This window comes from Prinia subflava, chromosome 3, assembly GCF_021018805.1.
Source record: "Prinia subflava isolate CZ2003 ecotype Zambia chromosome 3, Cam_Psub_1.2, whole genome shotgun sequence".
NCBI lineage: Eukaryota > Metazoa > Chordata > Aves > Passeriformes > Cisticolidae > Prinia > Prinia subflava.
In genome coordinates this window covers 57,161,945-57,178,713 of record NC_086249.1, presented here as the reverse complement: position 1 = coordinate 57,178,713, position 16,769 = coordinate 57,161,945, and the positions used below count along the sequence as shown (strand labels likewise).

The window sequence follows — 16,769 nt, the reverse complement described above, 5'->3', positions numbered from 1 at the left end:
TCGCTGTGCATAACAGCTGTAATGACATGGACTGTTTGACTATTTTTATGTTACATCTGTATATAGACCTGGCAAAAATACACAGGTTTTGTCATTCCACAGTTTGCACATGCCACATTCCTCACTGTGGATATATTAATAAGTAGTAAATGCAGTATCTTTTGCTGCAGAGTTTTTGTGACTTAAAATAGGTAGTACCATTACATTATATTATCGACTGCCCTTGTTTTTTGAAAGTGTGGTCTGTTATCTCAGCATGCTGTAAAGTTTATTCGGCAAAAGTAAACGCAATTTGTAGTACAAAGATAGAAATTAAGAGAACTGTTACATATGTTTAAAGGTCAGATTATATGGTCTGTTTGTATAAATTATGCTATGGCAGAGACTTTTAATTAAAACCAGTAGAGTGGCCTTTTTTGTTTCATGTGGAATGATTATCCTTTCTGCATTTTACTGGGCGGTTATTTTGGATTTGAGTTGCGTTGAGGCTGAGAGTTTCTACTTTAGCTACCATTGTTTTGTTGTTATGCACAACAAAAAATCTTTTGTGGCTGTACGTATTCCACCTCCCCCTTGCTGCCTCCCAGAATGTTAAATCTCTCTCCTTGTTTGATTGGTTCAGCTGGAAGAAATACTAGTGGTTCTGGGAAAGCAGGAACAGGTTGGCAATGGCTGGCCAGGAAGGGAAGAGAGAGAGGAGATCGGACAGAGGAGAGGCTTGTGTTCAGGATGGGACCTGTGCTCCTGAACGTGGTGCACATTATTTAAGGACTAAAGTAAACAGTAGCTTTTGCCAGAACAGAGAGTTAAAACACAGGCTATAAGATATGCTGTGGTATTTGAAACCAAGGAGATTGATTTAAGACAAAATGGATTAGGTTAACTATAGGGACTTCCCTAAACAGTCTTATACTTAAAATTTCCAGAAAAGTACTACTTCTAGTGATTTACTGGAGACATACTTGGGTTTTTTCACTGGAGAAGCAAAAGCTCTTTTAAGATTCATCATTATGATTTGTTCACATCGATGTTCACTGTTTGTTTTCAACTAGGAGGGATTTGAGGAAGCGAATGAGGTAGAGGCATATTCCAACTTGATTTGCAAAGCCCAGCATAAGCGGGATGAGTAAATCTCTTTTGACATACCCTGAGTCCCTGCACCTTTTGGAAGCTGTTAGTTCCTTGTCTTCCACGCCTAGCGTGCCTCTGGCCCTTCAGTTCTGTATTCTCTCCAGGGCTGAGCTTTGATCTGCTTGCTTTTATCCCATGAATTTGGATCCAGCAGAAACACATGCCTAAAACTTCTCATTTATTTTATGTCTGCCTTAGGTTTTATTGTGCCTTGGACCAACCTGCTGGAAGCTTCCTGATGTCTAAAATATCTCTGGCCTGTTGCAGTGTGTAACTTGCAGTCTGCTACCTTTGTGTAGTAGTTTCTTAGTATTTTATTTAATATTAAATATATTCTGTCCTTATTATTTTCCTTGTTTACTTTTGATGATAGAGTATTTGTATACTGGATGCTCAGCGACTTATAAATCTCAGTAGTCTTAGTAGTTTCTTTTTTTGTGTAGATGAGGGACCCTGGCATTGAAATAGCTTAGGAGAAAAATCCTTTGTTTAAAAAATGGGTTTGTATGCTTATATATACAACCCATTGATGGAGATGCTTAAGTATGTGCATATATTACATCCATGCAATTCTTCTTACCTCTGTATTTCTCCATATAGCTATTCTTTTACAGGTTCATGGCAAATTATTTGACTGTTGAAATGATTTTAAATATTGCCTTTGATTGGATCATAGCAATTAATATTTTCTGCTAGATTAGTTACACTGTGCATTCAGTGCCAGTTCCCATTCTCTGTGACCCATAACTACACTAGGTGCAGTTAACTGCTCAAGCCATATAGTCCCATAAAATCTTAATAAAATCTGAAAACTGTGGAGTATGGGTAATCTTGCTATAAATTGTAATAAAAATTACCCCTGTAGACTCTATATTCTGACCATTACATTCATGGATACTGCTGCTTTGTACATAAAGTTTTATGAAATCAATTGACCAATTCTGCTGCCTGCCCCTACCGGGCACAAAGCTGTTTTGATCAAAAATCTGATAGGTGTACTCAGAGCATTTTTCTGATGCATAAAGCATTTATAATGAACTTTAAATAGGAAGAAAAATGCCATATATGTGCTTCATATAGTATGAACCAGCTTAGGAGAAGGAAATCATGAATAGCATCATTCACATGCATTTGCTAGGTCTGTAAAGACACAATTTTGTTTCCTAGAACACATTAAATAAACCTGAGTACAACACAGTCTCTGAGGTCATAATTTTAAGTACCTCCTGTACATCTGCATCTGGTAGTTTTGTTTCCACTGTTAAAAATGCATAGTGATGTCTGCTGCAATTTTTTTTATGCTGCTGCTGAGCAAGTCCATGCTGGTGTCCTGTTCTCTAAAAAAATTTCCAAGAAGGGGGATGTTCATTTGTTTCAGACACCAAACTGTGGTGTGAGGCTGCTCTTCTGCAGTTGTAAAACCTATTTTCCAAGAGTAACCAGGAAGGATGGAGATGAGTTTTTACCTCTGCTTGGGATTTGATCTGCCTGGATGCATTTATTATCAGATACATTTGAGACAGTTTCAGTTTAAGAAAGAGCAGAAGACTTGCTTTTGGCCAGCAGCTTTCTTGCGATATTTCCGATACTGAACTATGCTGTATGCCAAAATTAAGAGTCCAACGTTATGGTTTACATACTGCAGTATTCATAACCGCAGTGTTCCTGATGCTGGCAGATTAATCGTGCATTGTGCTAAAATGTGAGTGCCATGCAGTTTTCTTAGCCATATTTTCCATTTCCATCCTTCTAGGAGTTTGGCAGCAAATGTCTGTTACTTCAGTCCTTCGTGCTCTGCAGACACACACACACATGTGTAAAACAGTACTAATGAGATTCTTCTAAATGTTAATTTTGACATGTGCAATAGTATTTGGTTTTCCATTCCTAATGGAAGTAAGTGCAAAGCAGCATTGCTTGCAGCTGGAGACAATCTTTAACCTGTAGTATGCCAACATGGACTGAAGTCAGACAGAGAGGAGTTTGTTGGAAACAGCAAAGGTAACCCTTTCTGGCTTATCTGAGGGACCTCATGTTTCTACATCATTTAAACTTCCATCCCAATAAAAATCTGTGGCTGTGTTTCTGACACCAAACCAGCAGCGTGTGTGAGAAGTGGGAGCAGGGGTGCTGGGCTCTTGTCAGCCTAGAGCAGTTTAAGTCCACAATCCCTTCCTTCCCAAGAGTTTCCAGAATGTGGGCAGGAGCACCAGTTAGAGAGTGAAGAAGGAAAAAAGGCCCCTGATGGTGTGGCTGTGTCCTCAGGTTATTCCCCTGGGGAGGTGAAGGCTTGATTCTGTTCCAAGGGGTTCATCTGCCCTTAGCAACCGACAAGCTGGATCCTTCCCAGAGGCTGTGCTTCTGTGACATGGCTAATCCTGTACCATGTCAAAACCAATGCAGCCGTGTGCCAGAAAGCACAAATTCATGCAGTGCTCATTAAAAAGCTCCTATGCAAGTTTAAATCTCTTCCAGCATTGTAGAACAGGCAGTTTTGTCCTCAGAAACAGGATCGGGTATTGTCTGACCCCACAGCCAGAATAAATTTTAAAGCCCCAAACTGTTCTGTTTGACAGAAATAGAAGCAAGCTTATATCTGATCCAGATCAGGCTTTTTCCAACTGGCAGCTGGCAGATACAATATTAATGATGATAGACTTAAATTGTGTAGTATTTACTGGCTGGTATGTGCCTTACGAGGGATCCATTTGCACATCTTCCCTTAAAACAAGTGCAGGAACTGAATTTGCTCGTGGTGCCCAGAGGGAAACTCCTTTTTTGGTACAGTTTGGCAAAGGGGCATTGAGAAGTGATTACGTGTATTTGTGTGCATCATGAGCAATTCTCTGTACTTTCTGTAGCAAAAAAGGATCATTGTTTCTTGAGGCTAATAAGGAGGGCAGGCAGCGTGGCTGCTTGCAGCCTTCAGCGCTTGCAGCCATTCTTAACTCCCCTGGCTCACCAGTCTATTCAGCATGGAGAGCTAGCAGCTTGCATCTGTAGCTCCTGTGCACTCATTCAATGGCACCTTTGTCCCGTGAAAGCAGCAGTCTCTGACTGGTTTCTTTTTGCTTGCCTTGCCTTAACCTCATTCACACCTCACAAAACCACCAGATAGCTCTGTTGGACAAATCTTGCCTTTCAAGAGGCATAGCAAAGGCAAGAAAACCAGTTAAGGTTTAGGGCTTGAGCTTTATTAATTAATGTGTCTGCCTGTGTTTGGGAGGACTCAATTCAGTGACCCAGGTAAGTCCCTTCTGGACCCATGGCCCTGAGTTCGAGGAAGAGTTTGGTTGTTAGAGCAAGGTACAGCATGAAGGGAGGTTAAAATGCATTGGCATGTTTCGTGGGCTTTCCTTTACCTTCCTTGCCGGTTGCATTCCATTACTCATTTTTCCTCTACCTTTTTTATCTCATTTGCTAAACTATCTCTTGCCTGCATCTCTTCATCCTTTCCCGTTTGATGTTCATTAGGCCATCTTCAATTACTTCTAATTCAGTGCTTATGAAGTGAGGCTGGTATTTATAAACCTTGGTGCCAGGAGTTTGACAGTTGTTCTTAGATGTCCAAGAGAAAGTCAAAGCTGTTGACACAAGCAGGAGTCATGAACTCTTAATGTGTAACAGCCCTGTGCTGCAGTTTGCACACTGCAGAGAGTGGTGAGGAGGAGATATCTGTTCGGCGTTTGGCCAGTTGATTATTCACATGGCTCATTTCAGGGAGGAGAGGAGCTTTAAAGGCTGTTTTCCCCTAGCAGCTGCAGCCATGCTGATGAGAAAACAGGGCAGTTTACAGCAGCTGGCAGCAGCAAAGCTCAGCCTCCCGGACAGTCACCTCAGCTCCCAAGTGCCTCGGCCACCCAAGTCTGCAAGCTGGAAGGAAATGACAAATGAAGAGAGACAAAAAAGGATGTATATGTGGGCTGACATAAAAAGTAAGGGAATAATCCCTAGAACATTGTTGTATTTACTTACAATCTTTAGTTAGGTTTTCCGCAAATATATAACAGTGCTTGAACTACCTGCCTTTGAGTTTACCCACTGATACATTTCCATTCCTCTCCTTTTGTCCTCTCCATACTTATGTGTGGCAGCACCTCATGATGTGCTCAAACACTGGTGTTTGATTGGGCAAAGGAGGTACAGTAAGTTGTCCCTGCTTGAAAAACTACCTATTAGCAACTTTGTGTCTGTGCTAGAAGTAGTAGGGAGTAGGACTTACCGAGCAGAAACAAGGAAAAGGTAACTGAGAGCTTTCATCCTGGCACATTTCTGTAGTAATCTAAAATCAATACCAAATGTCATAGTCTCAATAATATCTTAAGAGCCAGCAATCTGCAGTAAAAATGAAAGAACATGTCTTACAAAGACCTAAAGTACGTAAGATTGTTCATGCACATTTATACCATCTCTTTTTATGTAGGTGTATTCACGCTTAAGTGATCAGAATTCACATATAAGAACTGTATTACAGACTAAGTTATGTAACAACCTCCGTCATTTCAAGCTGACTTTAGCTTCTGAGCTAGCTACTTAAAACCTCTGCTGTAGTGCAAGTGAGATTAAACCTCAGTTAACATCCATAGCTTTTTGTTACAGTTTTTAATTCTGTGGGTAAATAACAAACTTTCACGAATGCATCACCTGTAGCACATTTAAATATTGGGCAAATACAAGCATAACTTTTTGTAAGGAGATTCACTTTAAGGGGGAACAAAAAAAGGCTTTTCTCAGAGAGTAGTAAGGCACTGGAACAGGTTTCCCAGAGAAGTTGTGGATGCCCCATTCCCGGAAGTGTTCAAGGTCAGGCTGAGCAACTCTGCCTGCTCTGAGCAACTGGGTCTAGTGGATGGCATCCCTGCCCATGGCAGGGGGGCTGGAACTAAATTGTCATTAAGGTCCCTACAAACGTAACCGTTTCTATGATTCTATGAAAAAACGGACAATTAATGAAATACATAGTAATAACCTCATTCTTTTAGGAAGGAGTGTTAGGGAGCAAGGCAGAAGTAGCATTTCTTTCCAAATAGTTTTCTGGAGCTAAATCAGCTGACTAGATGGTTCAGTTTTTTTTAAAAAATGCTAGATTATCCATAGTGCTCAGGTTGAGGTTACACATTGAATATCATCATGTGTAAGTTGGGATTTTAAGAAGCACAGTCAGAATGATGCTCATTCTGCCTAAAACAATTAAATGTTTCAATTTCTTAAGTTGTGTTTGTCTCATGTAGGTCATGGTTCACTGTCAACAGCCTTTGCTTTGATAAGCAAAAGGTGTTCACCATACATGAAGAAATAATAAGCAGTCTAAATGTAGCCAGTATTGCTGAGGCACCTAACTTGTGCCTGTAGCAAGGTAATAAAAACAGTACAGTGTAACTGTAAATGCACTGTGGTTCCAGAAGGGGTTGTTCCTTCAGCTTTACTGAACGTGTTTAACAGTGTTTTCCTTATGAAATTCTGTAACATAAAAACCACAGCTGAAGGTTAGTTTATAATCAGTATTCTTTTACTCACAGGTGGTTTGCAGCTAAGACATAAATTAAAATTTAAGACCAACTTTCCCTGGATTCATCACTCGTTTGTGGAGTGCTTTCTTTTCAAGAGCCCAGCTATTCATCAGTCCTACTGTTAAGGCTGCGCAGCTCCTGAAGTATCTGCAGTACTCCTATTTTTCATTGGAGCTCAGTCCCGTTTGTAGAGCCTGTAAACACTGTATCATAAGAAAGATAGCATAATGGCAGATGTAACTACGACTTTCAGAGCTGTTCCTAGCTGTGGGCCCACTGAACCACTCATGATCTCTAAAGGGAGCCTGTGATACCTATTGTCCAGGTCTGTGCTTAGACAGAGTTGAATAGGAATTTCTCAAAAATCATGTTGCAAGACCCAGAAGAAAATGTCCTGTTTCTGACACTGCAGTACAGGAGAGCACAAGCTAACAAACTGCAACAGTTAGCTCTTTAAATAAATAACTGTGAATTCCCCTATTTCACCAGAGCAGACAAAATAAACATGTTTTTACACAAATCTCTGCTTGTCTTTCCCCTTTCTATGCCTCCCTTGCAGGGTCAGACATCTCTCCAGTTTTTCTCTCTTCTCCAGCTGCTTTCAGTGTCTCCCAGCACTTAGTAATCCTATGTGATATTTCATGAGTAAGGAGAAATATCTCTTTCTCCACATCACCTCCGAAGTTTGTCTGTGGAATAAGCAACCCCCAGTTCCTCTCAGCACTATCCCAAGTCTCAGTTGTGCCCCATATTTCCCCTCTGTGCCTATCTGTAGAGGGGTCCCTCCCCCTATCCTGCCAAGTTGTGCTTTCTTCCCCTTTGGAAGGCAGCAACCAGCATAAAAGGGAAGGCAGGTCACCTGCCTTTCTGTTCTCCTGTCCTTTCCTGTTCCTTTTTGGCAGAAAAGCTAACTCTGGTGGCCCTCTGCCAGGTGCACACCCAGCTGCTCTCACTCCTCCTCCACAGAACAGGGGATGATAAGGTGCAAGAGCTCAAGGGTCAAGATAAAGGCAGGGAGATCACTTACCAATTGCCTTCACAGGCAAATAGGACTCAGCGCGAGGGAAAAGTAATGTATTGCTGATTGAAAGTAGGTTAGGATGGTGAGAACCACCATCCCCAGCCCCCTTTTCCAGGACTGTGCTCCTTGATTCCTAGCTCTTCTCCCTCCCCCATCCCAGGGGGATGGGGACTGGGGGGCTGTGGTTAATCCATAATTGTTCCTCTCTGCTACTCTTTCTCCTCTCACTGTTCCCTTGCTCCATTGTGGGTTCCCTGTAGATAGTAGTTCCCATCAGGACGGTCTCCTCCAGAGACTGCCCCATTATGAAGAACCTTCTCCCCTCTTTCTCCTTGCACATTGGTATCTGCAGAGCTGTTTCACATGATCCCAGAACTGTTAGTATTGGAAGAGACTTCTGGAGATCAGTCCAACACCCCTGACAAACCAGGGTCACCTAGAGCAGCTTACACAGGAACACATCCAGGTAGGTTTTGTATGTCTCCAGAGAGAGAGGCTCCACAATCTCCCTGTGCAGCCTGTTCTTGTTCTCTGCATCAATGTAAAGTGTTTCTCACATTTTCTTCTCTCATTCCTCTCTTGGGCAGATGTTTTGCCTGTTCTTAAACCTGTTTTCTCTGAGACAACCCTACTGCAGGGCTCAGCTGTGCCCAGCAGTGGGTCAGCTGGAGCGAATGGAACTGTGTGTGTCCAGCATGGGGCAGCCCTGCTGCTCCTCATACAAGTCCCTGCAATGTCACTGCCAGCACCTGGGCACTTACTCCATTGCCATGCAGTATCGATCCTGTAGGCTGTGGACAGGTAATCCTGCAATTCCTGACCTTCAGATATTTATAAGACCTGAAACTAGGTGACTTTTCAAAAAAAAAAAAAAGGTTAGCCCTGCTGACACAGGTCACCTGAACGTTGGTTGCTGTGTGAGGTTACACGTGGTGAGGAATGAAGGGTCTTTCAGAGGCTGGCAATGGTGTTGAATTGTGTGAGAAATCAGGACAACTGGGGTTTTAGATGCCTAAATTTTAGTTGAGTTGAGTGACATCAGTTACATTCTGATACCTCATGATGAACACTCGGAATCAGAGATTGCTCCTGGAATTTTGCTGTAACTGTAAACATTTGTCAAATGTACTCTTGAGTGTTTTGTGTTGTACAAAGCAGATGCAACTCTTTCCCTTCACTTTATGAAGTCAGGCAGCATAAGTTGCTTGAGGGTAAACTGGGTTTTTGTTGGATGTGGTATGTGCAGTTATATTTTGGTACTGCTGAGTGCATTGGTGTAGCCTCTGAATTCACAGACCTGCATGCCCCAGAAGTGCTCATATCCAGCTGTGGCACCACTGGGTGGCTTTGCCTATCTATCAGCTGATTTGGGAAGCTCAGCACAAATAGTGCTCTCCAGCCAGAGCAGGCAGATGTGTTGTGCACCCTGATGTTGTTCTGGGACAAGATTAATTTCAGCACACTCATATTAATCCATTATATGTCTCTTTCCAGCACAAATGGACCCCCGAGGCCTATCTCCCAGACAAATTAAAAGTGACAGTGATGATGACGACCTGCCAAATGTGACCTTAGATAGCGTTAATGAAACTGGATCTACAGCGCTCTCCATAGCCAGAGCAGTACAAGAGTAAGTATCACATTCCCAGACAGGATGAGTGTTGCTGAGATGTTCCCAGGCTGACAGAGGCACCAGTGCTGCAGGGGTGTCCTCCTCCCTGCGGGCAGCATACCTGCCATCACCTTTTCCCTTTTGGAGCTTTATTCCCTTTTGGAAGAGATGACTGTATCTCTTGTCTCTGTCCTGCTCTTTTCCTTTCTTTCTCTCTGCCCTCATTATTGGGTGGAGTTTCAAATTGAAATTGTTTCTTCCCCTTTGTATACTTGGAAAGCTTGCAGTGGTTTTATGTCCTCTCCAAAGAGAAAGCAGATTAGATTACCACTCAAAAAACATGTATGTTTTCCTTGACTGAAAGCAGCATCAGGAAGTTGATTCTAGTTGCTGTCAAATAGGAACCAGCAACATGTCTCCTGAAGGACAGTGTCATTGAAAGGAAATTACTGAGGAGCTTCAAACAGTTTTTCCATTGTTGTTATTTATCTGTGTACTTTTGCTAACTGGGTGGACAAATAATTTCTTAATTTTGTGCCTGCACTGCTTGTTTGAAAAGAAGAAACAGTTCATCATGAACATTAGCAATTCTGTAGATGCATGAGGTTGTTCAGTCACCGTAGCAGCTGGAAGGGAACCAACTGTGAGGTAAATAAGTATTAATATCCCCATTTTATAGGTGAGGAAAATGAGGTTATGCGTAAAGGTCACCCTGTAGGTCTGAAGCAGAGCTGGAAATAGAACTAGAGCCTCCAGGCACTGAAGCCTGTGCTAGACCCACAAACACGTTACTTTATCTGAAAGGTTCAAAATATGGGCATTCTGGACATTATTAAATTAAAATGGGTGTATTAAAGGGCATTAGACATTGCTAGTATATAAATTATTATAGATGCATTTTAAATGTCTTAATATGGTATCTAAAACCATTTTGCTTTGTTTTCCTGGACATCAACAGCTAAAAGAGCTGACATTTCTAAGCCACGTTTGAGGAGGGACTGCCTTTGGCTTTTTTTGGGATTTTTTTGCAGTTTTACCCGACATGTACTATAGCTCATCTTGAAGCCAAGCACTGTAACTGTGAACCTCAAAGAACCTCAAAGCAATACTCTCCTTAAGCAGAGAGAGAGGTGTTTGTGGGCAAGGCAAGTCAAGGTGGTGGTTCTGTGATTAGTAGCCTCTCTTTCTAACAGTGATAAAGGAGGGGAAGGTTTCTTCACCAGTGAGGCTGTTGCTTGATAGACAGGTCCCATATGTATTTTCAATTTTCTAGTCACAACACCAGGCCCTGAAGTGCTAAGTATTTTTTTCAATTTATAGCACACATAGTAAGTCAGAAAAATAAAACAACACGTCATGATTTTGCACTAAATGATTTCGTGCTGTCTAATTACTGAAAAAGGAGGTATGGAGCACTAGCAAATAATTTTAATATATGACTGGCAGGCAGATACTGTTCTCTGTGATGGATATTGCTTGAGCACTTAGAGAATTGGTCAGACTCTGGGAAGCTTTTTTAGCTTTTGATGATGCATTCCACAGTTTGTGGAAGTAAATATGTTGAGTATTACTTGACTGGCTCTGGACCTTAAGAATTAAATTAAGAAATTTAATAATATAACATCAACTCATTCTTGTTACAGGTTTTATTTAAACAGTAATCTGTTAGTTTATTTCAAAAGCTCCATTAGGAAAATCTAATTTGACTATGATCTGCAATTTGTCATCTTTACTTCGTTCGCAGTCAAAGACACCACACATACAGCTGCTGAGTTGAAAAGGAATGTTGGCACTTCATGCCAACTGCACTCCATCTATTTCTTACTGCATCTGCAATATTGTGCCCTACAGAAAGGCTCTATTTTGATTTTTGGTATGTAATATGTACCTTAATTTTAGATGTTTAGCAAAGGAGTTCACTGAAAAAGAAGCTCTCATTCTACATAGCCTTGTTGCAGAGAGGAAAGTGCTTCTGCGGCCTTCCAAAGGGAGATCCTGTGTGCTCAATTTCAGTATCTAAACTTAGCAGACAGGAATTTCCTCTGAGGACATAGAAAGGCACCTACTGTTCTGCTGAATAACCGGGCAGCACAGGGACATGCATAGAAAGAATTCTTCAGCAGTCAGTAAAGCATACATAGGTCAAAAGTTTAGTGCCTGAGGGAGGCAGGCTGGCCCTCGAGTCTGGACGACTGTCCCCCAGAGTGTATTCTTTTGTAAATGAACTTGTAACCACTTTCTGGTGAATAGCTGCCCAAAAAGTAACTTCCAGCAAAGAGTGGCTGGAAGTACACCACAGTACTTCCAAAGTGATGACAGCACCCTTTTCTTCAGTACCAATTGATGCTGTACAGTCTTGTCTTTGTTAAATACAATACCAGTTTGTAGGTGCTTGGTAGCAGGTGTGAGACAACAGCTGACCTTTCTCTGCTTGTTTTTCAGACATGTTTTAAATTATTCTGCATAAGGATTATGAGTGTGTGTATATATATATATATATATATATATATATATATATATATATATATATGTTTGCCTACTCCCTCTTATTCTGTAAGAGCAGTAAGGGGGTTCAGACTCTGGGGATTTCGGTATCTGGTGGTGGGCGTTTGCTTTGGGTTGATCCTGCACAGCTCCTCATTGAGGCTGTGAGGGGTTGCCTCAATGCCTTGCCTTTCCTTACCTCCTGCCTCTCCCTGTGTGCTGTCTGTGAGGCTCAGGGTTCATCCTGCCTGTGTGTGTATCTGCACCCAATGCAGTTACCTCACTCCCTGCATATGGGCCGGGTAGCACTTGGCACGTTCAGGCAGCAATCCCTCTGCCCTATTCGAGCTGTCTGATTAGGGACAGAGAGAGACTCCAGCCTGTGAGCTCTTGTTCCTCTCCATCGCCCCTGGGCGGTGCAGACAGCTGCCTGGGACACACGTCAGCACTGCAGATCCCTGGTGCGAGGTGAGGCCACGGCAATCCACGGCACCTGACTGGGGAGCCACTGTGCCAGAGGCAGGGAGTGACAGATCGTACTGAATGCTCCCTCATCTTCCCTTGCATCTCAGTCTGCCAGGTTTTAACCACAGGGAAATCAGCTCGTCAGCTTTTGGAGGAACTGTTGTTTTAATACAGCCATTTTTAAGCTTGTTTTTCTGGAAATGACGTTTGCCTAGCTGGGTCACAGGACAGTTTGGAATGCCTATTTGAAAGCTTTGCTTTTCATGTCCTCTGAAACTGGATGACATCCACCAATGTTGCTGCTTTGTTTCAGGTCCACTGTAGTCTTACAGGAACAAAATTCATAGGAATAAAAATTGTGACAATGAAACACTAAGAGCCATGTGTTTTGCATTAGTTCTTATTTACACAAACAGAATGTAATTTGCTTGCATATTTGTAAAGTGATCAAGTATGACTATTTTTTCTCAGGGAAATTGCCTTCTTACTGCAAGGTTTATATTGGCTGAGCTTCCAGCCTTTTTCCTCAGTAGTTCTTTTGGAATGAGTTCATAGTTCTTCAGTTCAACAAACTCAATCAATAATGTAAAGTTATAGATAACTAAAGTCATTATTTCAAGCAGGGTGCTTTGGTGAAATTTCTTCCTGTGACAGTGCTGCTTTATGGAAGCTGCTATGCCTTACAAAATACAGACTAAGAATAATTTATTATTCTCAGATAATATGCTCTGGCTGATAATAAAAATTGCAGCATTATGTAGATTTCAGTGGGCTTTGCATTGTAAGCAGCATTTCATCCTTTTTGTGGCATGTTTTACAAACTCATTTTGACATGTAACATCTAACAAAGAGCAGATTTGCCTCTATATGCTTGACACCACTGACGCTCATTACACAGCAAGAAAAGCATCGTCTATTCAGAGCCAAATCTCAGATACACTCCAGAAATCTTTATGAAGCCAAGGGAGGAAGAAGGCATTAGTCAATGCCTAGAAGACCAGTAAAACTTTTTTAGGGTCCCTCACAGAGGCACCATGCTGTTCGCTCAGCCTGGCAGCCTTTCCATCCCTAGGCAAAACGGATGCAGGATGGCCTCAGGAGCCATCTCTAGGGTACATTTTACAGCATGCAACTCTCCCTCCTGAATATGCATAACTTAAGATCTCCTATTTGCAGAAGCTGAGGGCAGAAGCAGGAGAGGCAGAGGGTGATTTTTACCATGAACTTTTGACTAGTGTGTTGGTAAAAATCTAAAGGTGCAGAAATTCCTCTTTCCCTCTAGACTTTTTTCCTCCTTAGGTGTTGTAAGTAGAGGAAATTCCTTTGATGGAACCATATTTTCTTTCAAATGTCAAGGAAAAGAGGAACTGTGCATATAAACTGATGATGCTTCAGATAGTATATTGTTTTTCTGGAGTAAGGGAGAGACAGAAATTTTAGAGAGGAAATCCTATCAAGGATTTTTTGTAGTTATAACTGCAGTTAATTCATAGAGATGAGATTTGTCATTTGTATGTGACTGTTCTGACCTTTAACATGAATTCCTCTTTACGCTGAGCTGGGTGTCTCAAAGTGCTTGTATGAAAATGAGATTAGGGACTTTACCCCTGTTCTCTTTGACTGCTTTATGTGATTGATATATTGATGCTAATGTGATCATTTTACTTTATTTGTAAATTCTCTGGCATCTATTACTGCAATACAGTAGGAGTTAGTTTTGAATACTGCACTAGAAAAAAAGAAATTCCACAACAGACAGGCTACCAATGCCAATGTACTCTCTTAAATAAGTACATGCTTTTCAAATCTGATTTTTTTTTCTATATCTCTTTTTTTTTTCTCCCTCCTCTTTTTCAGCATAAATCAATTTCTGTGGTTAATTTTTATTTCTTTTGAAGTTTGTATCTTTGTTTCCATCAGCTATTGATTTTCTACACTGGTATAGTTTGTTTTCCTGCTTCAGTTGCAATCATTACTACTGTTGTGCTATTCACTGTAGGGAACTTTCACCTCATTTTTTTCTTCCACTTGCAGACAAAATACTTTGTCCCAAGTCTCCGAGAAACATAAGCGAGGGTGTTTCAGCAGTGCCTGTGTGAACTTTGCTTCCCTCTTCTCTGGTACATCTGCCCACCATGAACAAACGCTCGTTTTAAAACTGGCACACGATTGAATGGTGATTTTACAGATGGAGAATTGGCTAGTGCTCATCCAAAATTCCTCGATAAAGGATTTTCTTTTCATTGGAGAACACTAATTGGTTTGAAGTGAAATTGTGGGAATATAGCAATTTCAATTTTACTTGTCTCATGAAGAATACCCAAGTCTGGGATGCATTTTTCCATTGCAGATAGAGTTTAGAGCAGAAGGTTGCATAGTTGCTGAAATTGGAGGGAAATTGGACCACACACTAAGAAAGAACTGTCTGTGGGCCTCTGACCTCCTCACAGGCTGTAACATGGTGAGGCTTCTCCTTGGCCTCCTACAAAGTTGTTCTACAAGCTGAAATGACTTGCTAAAAACATTGAGAGATACTTGTGTGGATACATAAGTGAAAGACAGTGGTGACATAGAGCCCTGCAAGGCATCTGTGTTATGGTTGGTGCCCCCACCGTGTCATTATTTCAGGGATGTTTCTGTTCTAGTTTTGTTTTATTTTTTGTCAGCAGTCTCAAGTAAGTATCCTGTGGCAGAAAAGAAGAGGTTTCTGCAGTGAAAAGTGTTGCTGGATTGGATGCTGGCTACTGACCCAAGAGTACCCATGGGCTGGCAGAGTGTGCTGTGTCTCACCTACCTTAGGCAACCTCTGGGCAGTGCTGGACTGTCTGATTTGGACATATATCTAAAAGTTAGGCTCAAGTATTTTGGATTTCTTTAGTGGAGAGATATTTCTAGGTAAAATCATCTTGGCAGTTACGATCATCTGTCTTTCAAAAGGTACCTGTCTTCCCCAGCAGTTGTAAAGGAACCTGGAGAAGTGGTTTAGGGAAAGTGACAAAACTTTACATTGCTGAAGTTTGCATATGAAGTACCTCTATGATATTTTCTAAGGTCATGCTGGAAGTCTGTGACTCGAGAAGAAACTGAACTAGTACATCTGAATTTGACCTGCAGCAAGTACTACAGGTGTGATTTCTCCTACCTACATGCACTCCCTACATGCAGTTCTGACAGCTTGTTGAAGTACTGACTTCTTCTACAGTGTGTTTGTATGGCATTTTATAAAGTTATTTCTAGCAAAATCTGAATTCTGAGAAAGATTTGTTTGCATATAAAAATGATTTGGCCTAAAGCCCTTATTATGGACTTCAAGAGCTTGAAAGACCTATATACCTTTAGGAATTGCTTTAGGCACTAAGTATGAATCCGAGGTTTCAACAATTTAATAAACCCATATTCTTCTAAAAAAGCTCTTTTTTTTAATGTGTGATGTTTGACAAAAGAAAAGTTCAATAACTTGACAGTTGGGCAGTAAAATCAAGGGATGCCATCCTGTGCATGCACTAGGATTTTTTGGTGTGAAAATTTTCTGCTATATGTCCCAAGGCTTTTTGCCAGGATAACAAGATTCCCCATCAGCCAATGATCACTAGAAACAGGGGCTAGGTGAATGGCAACTGTAAATCAAAACCATCTTCTACAGAGAAGTTAACATCACTTCTGGTTTTGAAAGGACTGTATTGCTTAAATGGAAGTGCATCGGGAGATAGGGGTATTGTCAAATTGTTCCCTGAAGAAAGATACTTTGAAAATAAGAGTGCTTTTACCCTGGTCTGCACAAAATCATATCTTCTTGTCTCCTCTGTAAGAATAAGTTTCTGTGACTGTTGAGTAGGTCATTCTAGAGCTTTTACCACACCATTGCTAGGAGTAATATTTTCCTCTTGGGAGAAATATTTAAATTAATTGCCTAATAAGCTTGAAGAACTAAGGAATCCTGGTTCTGTTAAAGTCCAAAATCCTGTGTCTGTTTGCATTAACTTTGTTTGGTCTAATGATTAGTCCTGAAACTAAGAGAAGTCTGGATGCTAAAAAAAGGAAAGTAACTCAACACTTAGGCTATTTGGGAGACCATTATCTTGCAGTGAAAGAGTTACAAACAACATGTATTGGTTCATTGATACCTTCTGTATGTCTCTTTCACTTCCTTTGTTTATCACACAGAAACTTCCAAAGATCTTGTTTCCCAGCTTCAGTTTATTGGATTCACATTTAAATGTCTTCTTAAACATAAGTTAAATTTGTTAATTAATGTAAATCTTAGTCTAAGAAGTGCCAGTCATTTCAAGGTAGTTGTCAAGCTTTGCCATTACTGGAATTTTACATTTCTTAACATGTTTACACAAACATGCTTTGGAATAAAATTCCATGGAACAATAGCATGTGATTAACATTGATACAACATTTTTTATCTTTGGAGAGCTTTGCAAACATTAACTAATTAAATTGTACAGGTCCCTTGTGCGTTCAAATGTTATAATTATCCACAGGCTCGTGACTTGCTCAAGGCCGTGCAGCAAAGCAGAGAAAGAGTGGGGATCAGGTA

The 16,769-nt window shown here is 41.1% G+C and overlaps 1 protein-coding gene across 2 annotated transcripts in view; it reads left to right on the top strand.

Annotated features, from left to right (window-relative positions):
* KLF12 (KLF transcription factor 12) overlaps nt 1-16,769 on the top strand; it is a 224,714-nt gene that overhangs the window by 147,934 nt on the left and 60,011 nt on the right. For both annotated transcript variants that reach the window (XM_063392220.1, XM_063392219.1), the window contains exon 5: nt 9,157-9,292. In XM_063392220.1, the coding sequence (XP_063248290.1) occupies nt 9,157-9,292 (136 nt within the window). The remainder of the gene's footprint in view (nt 1-9,156; nt 9,293-16,769) is intronic.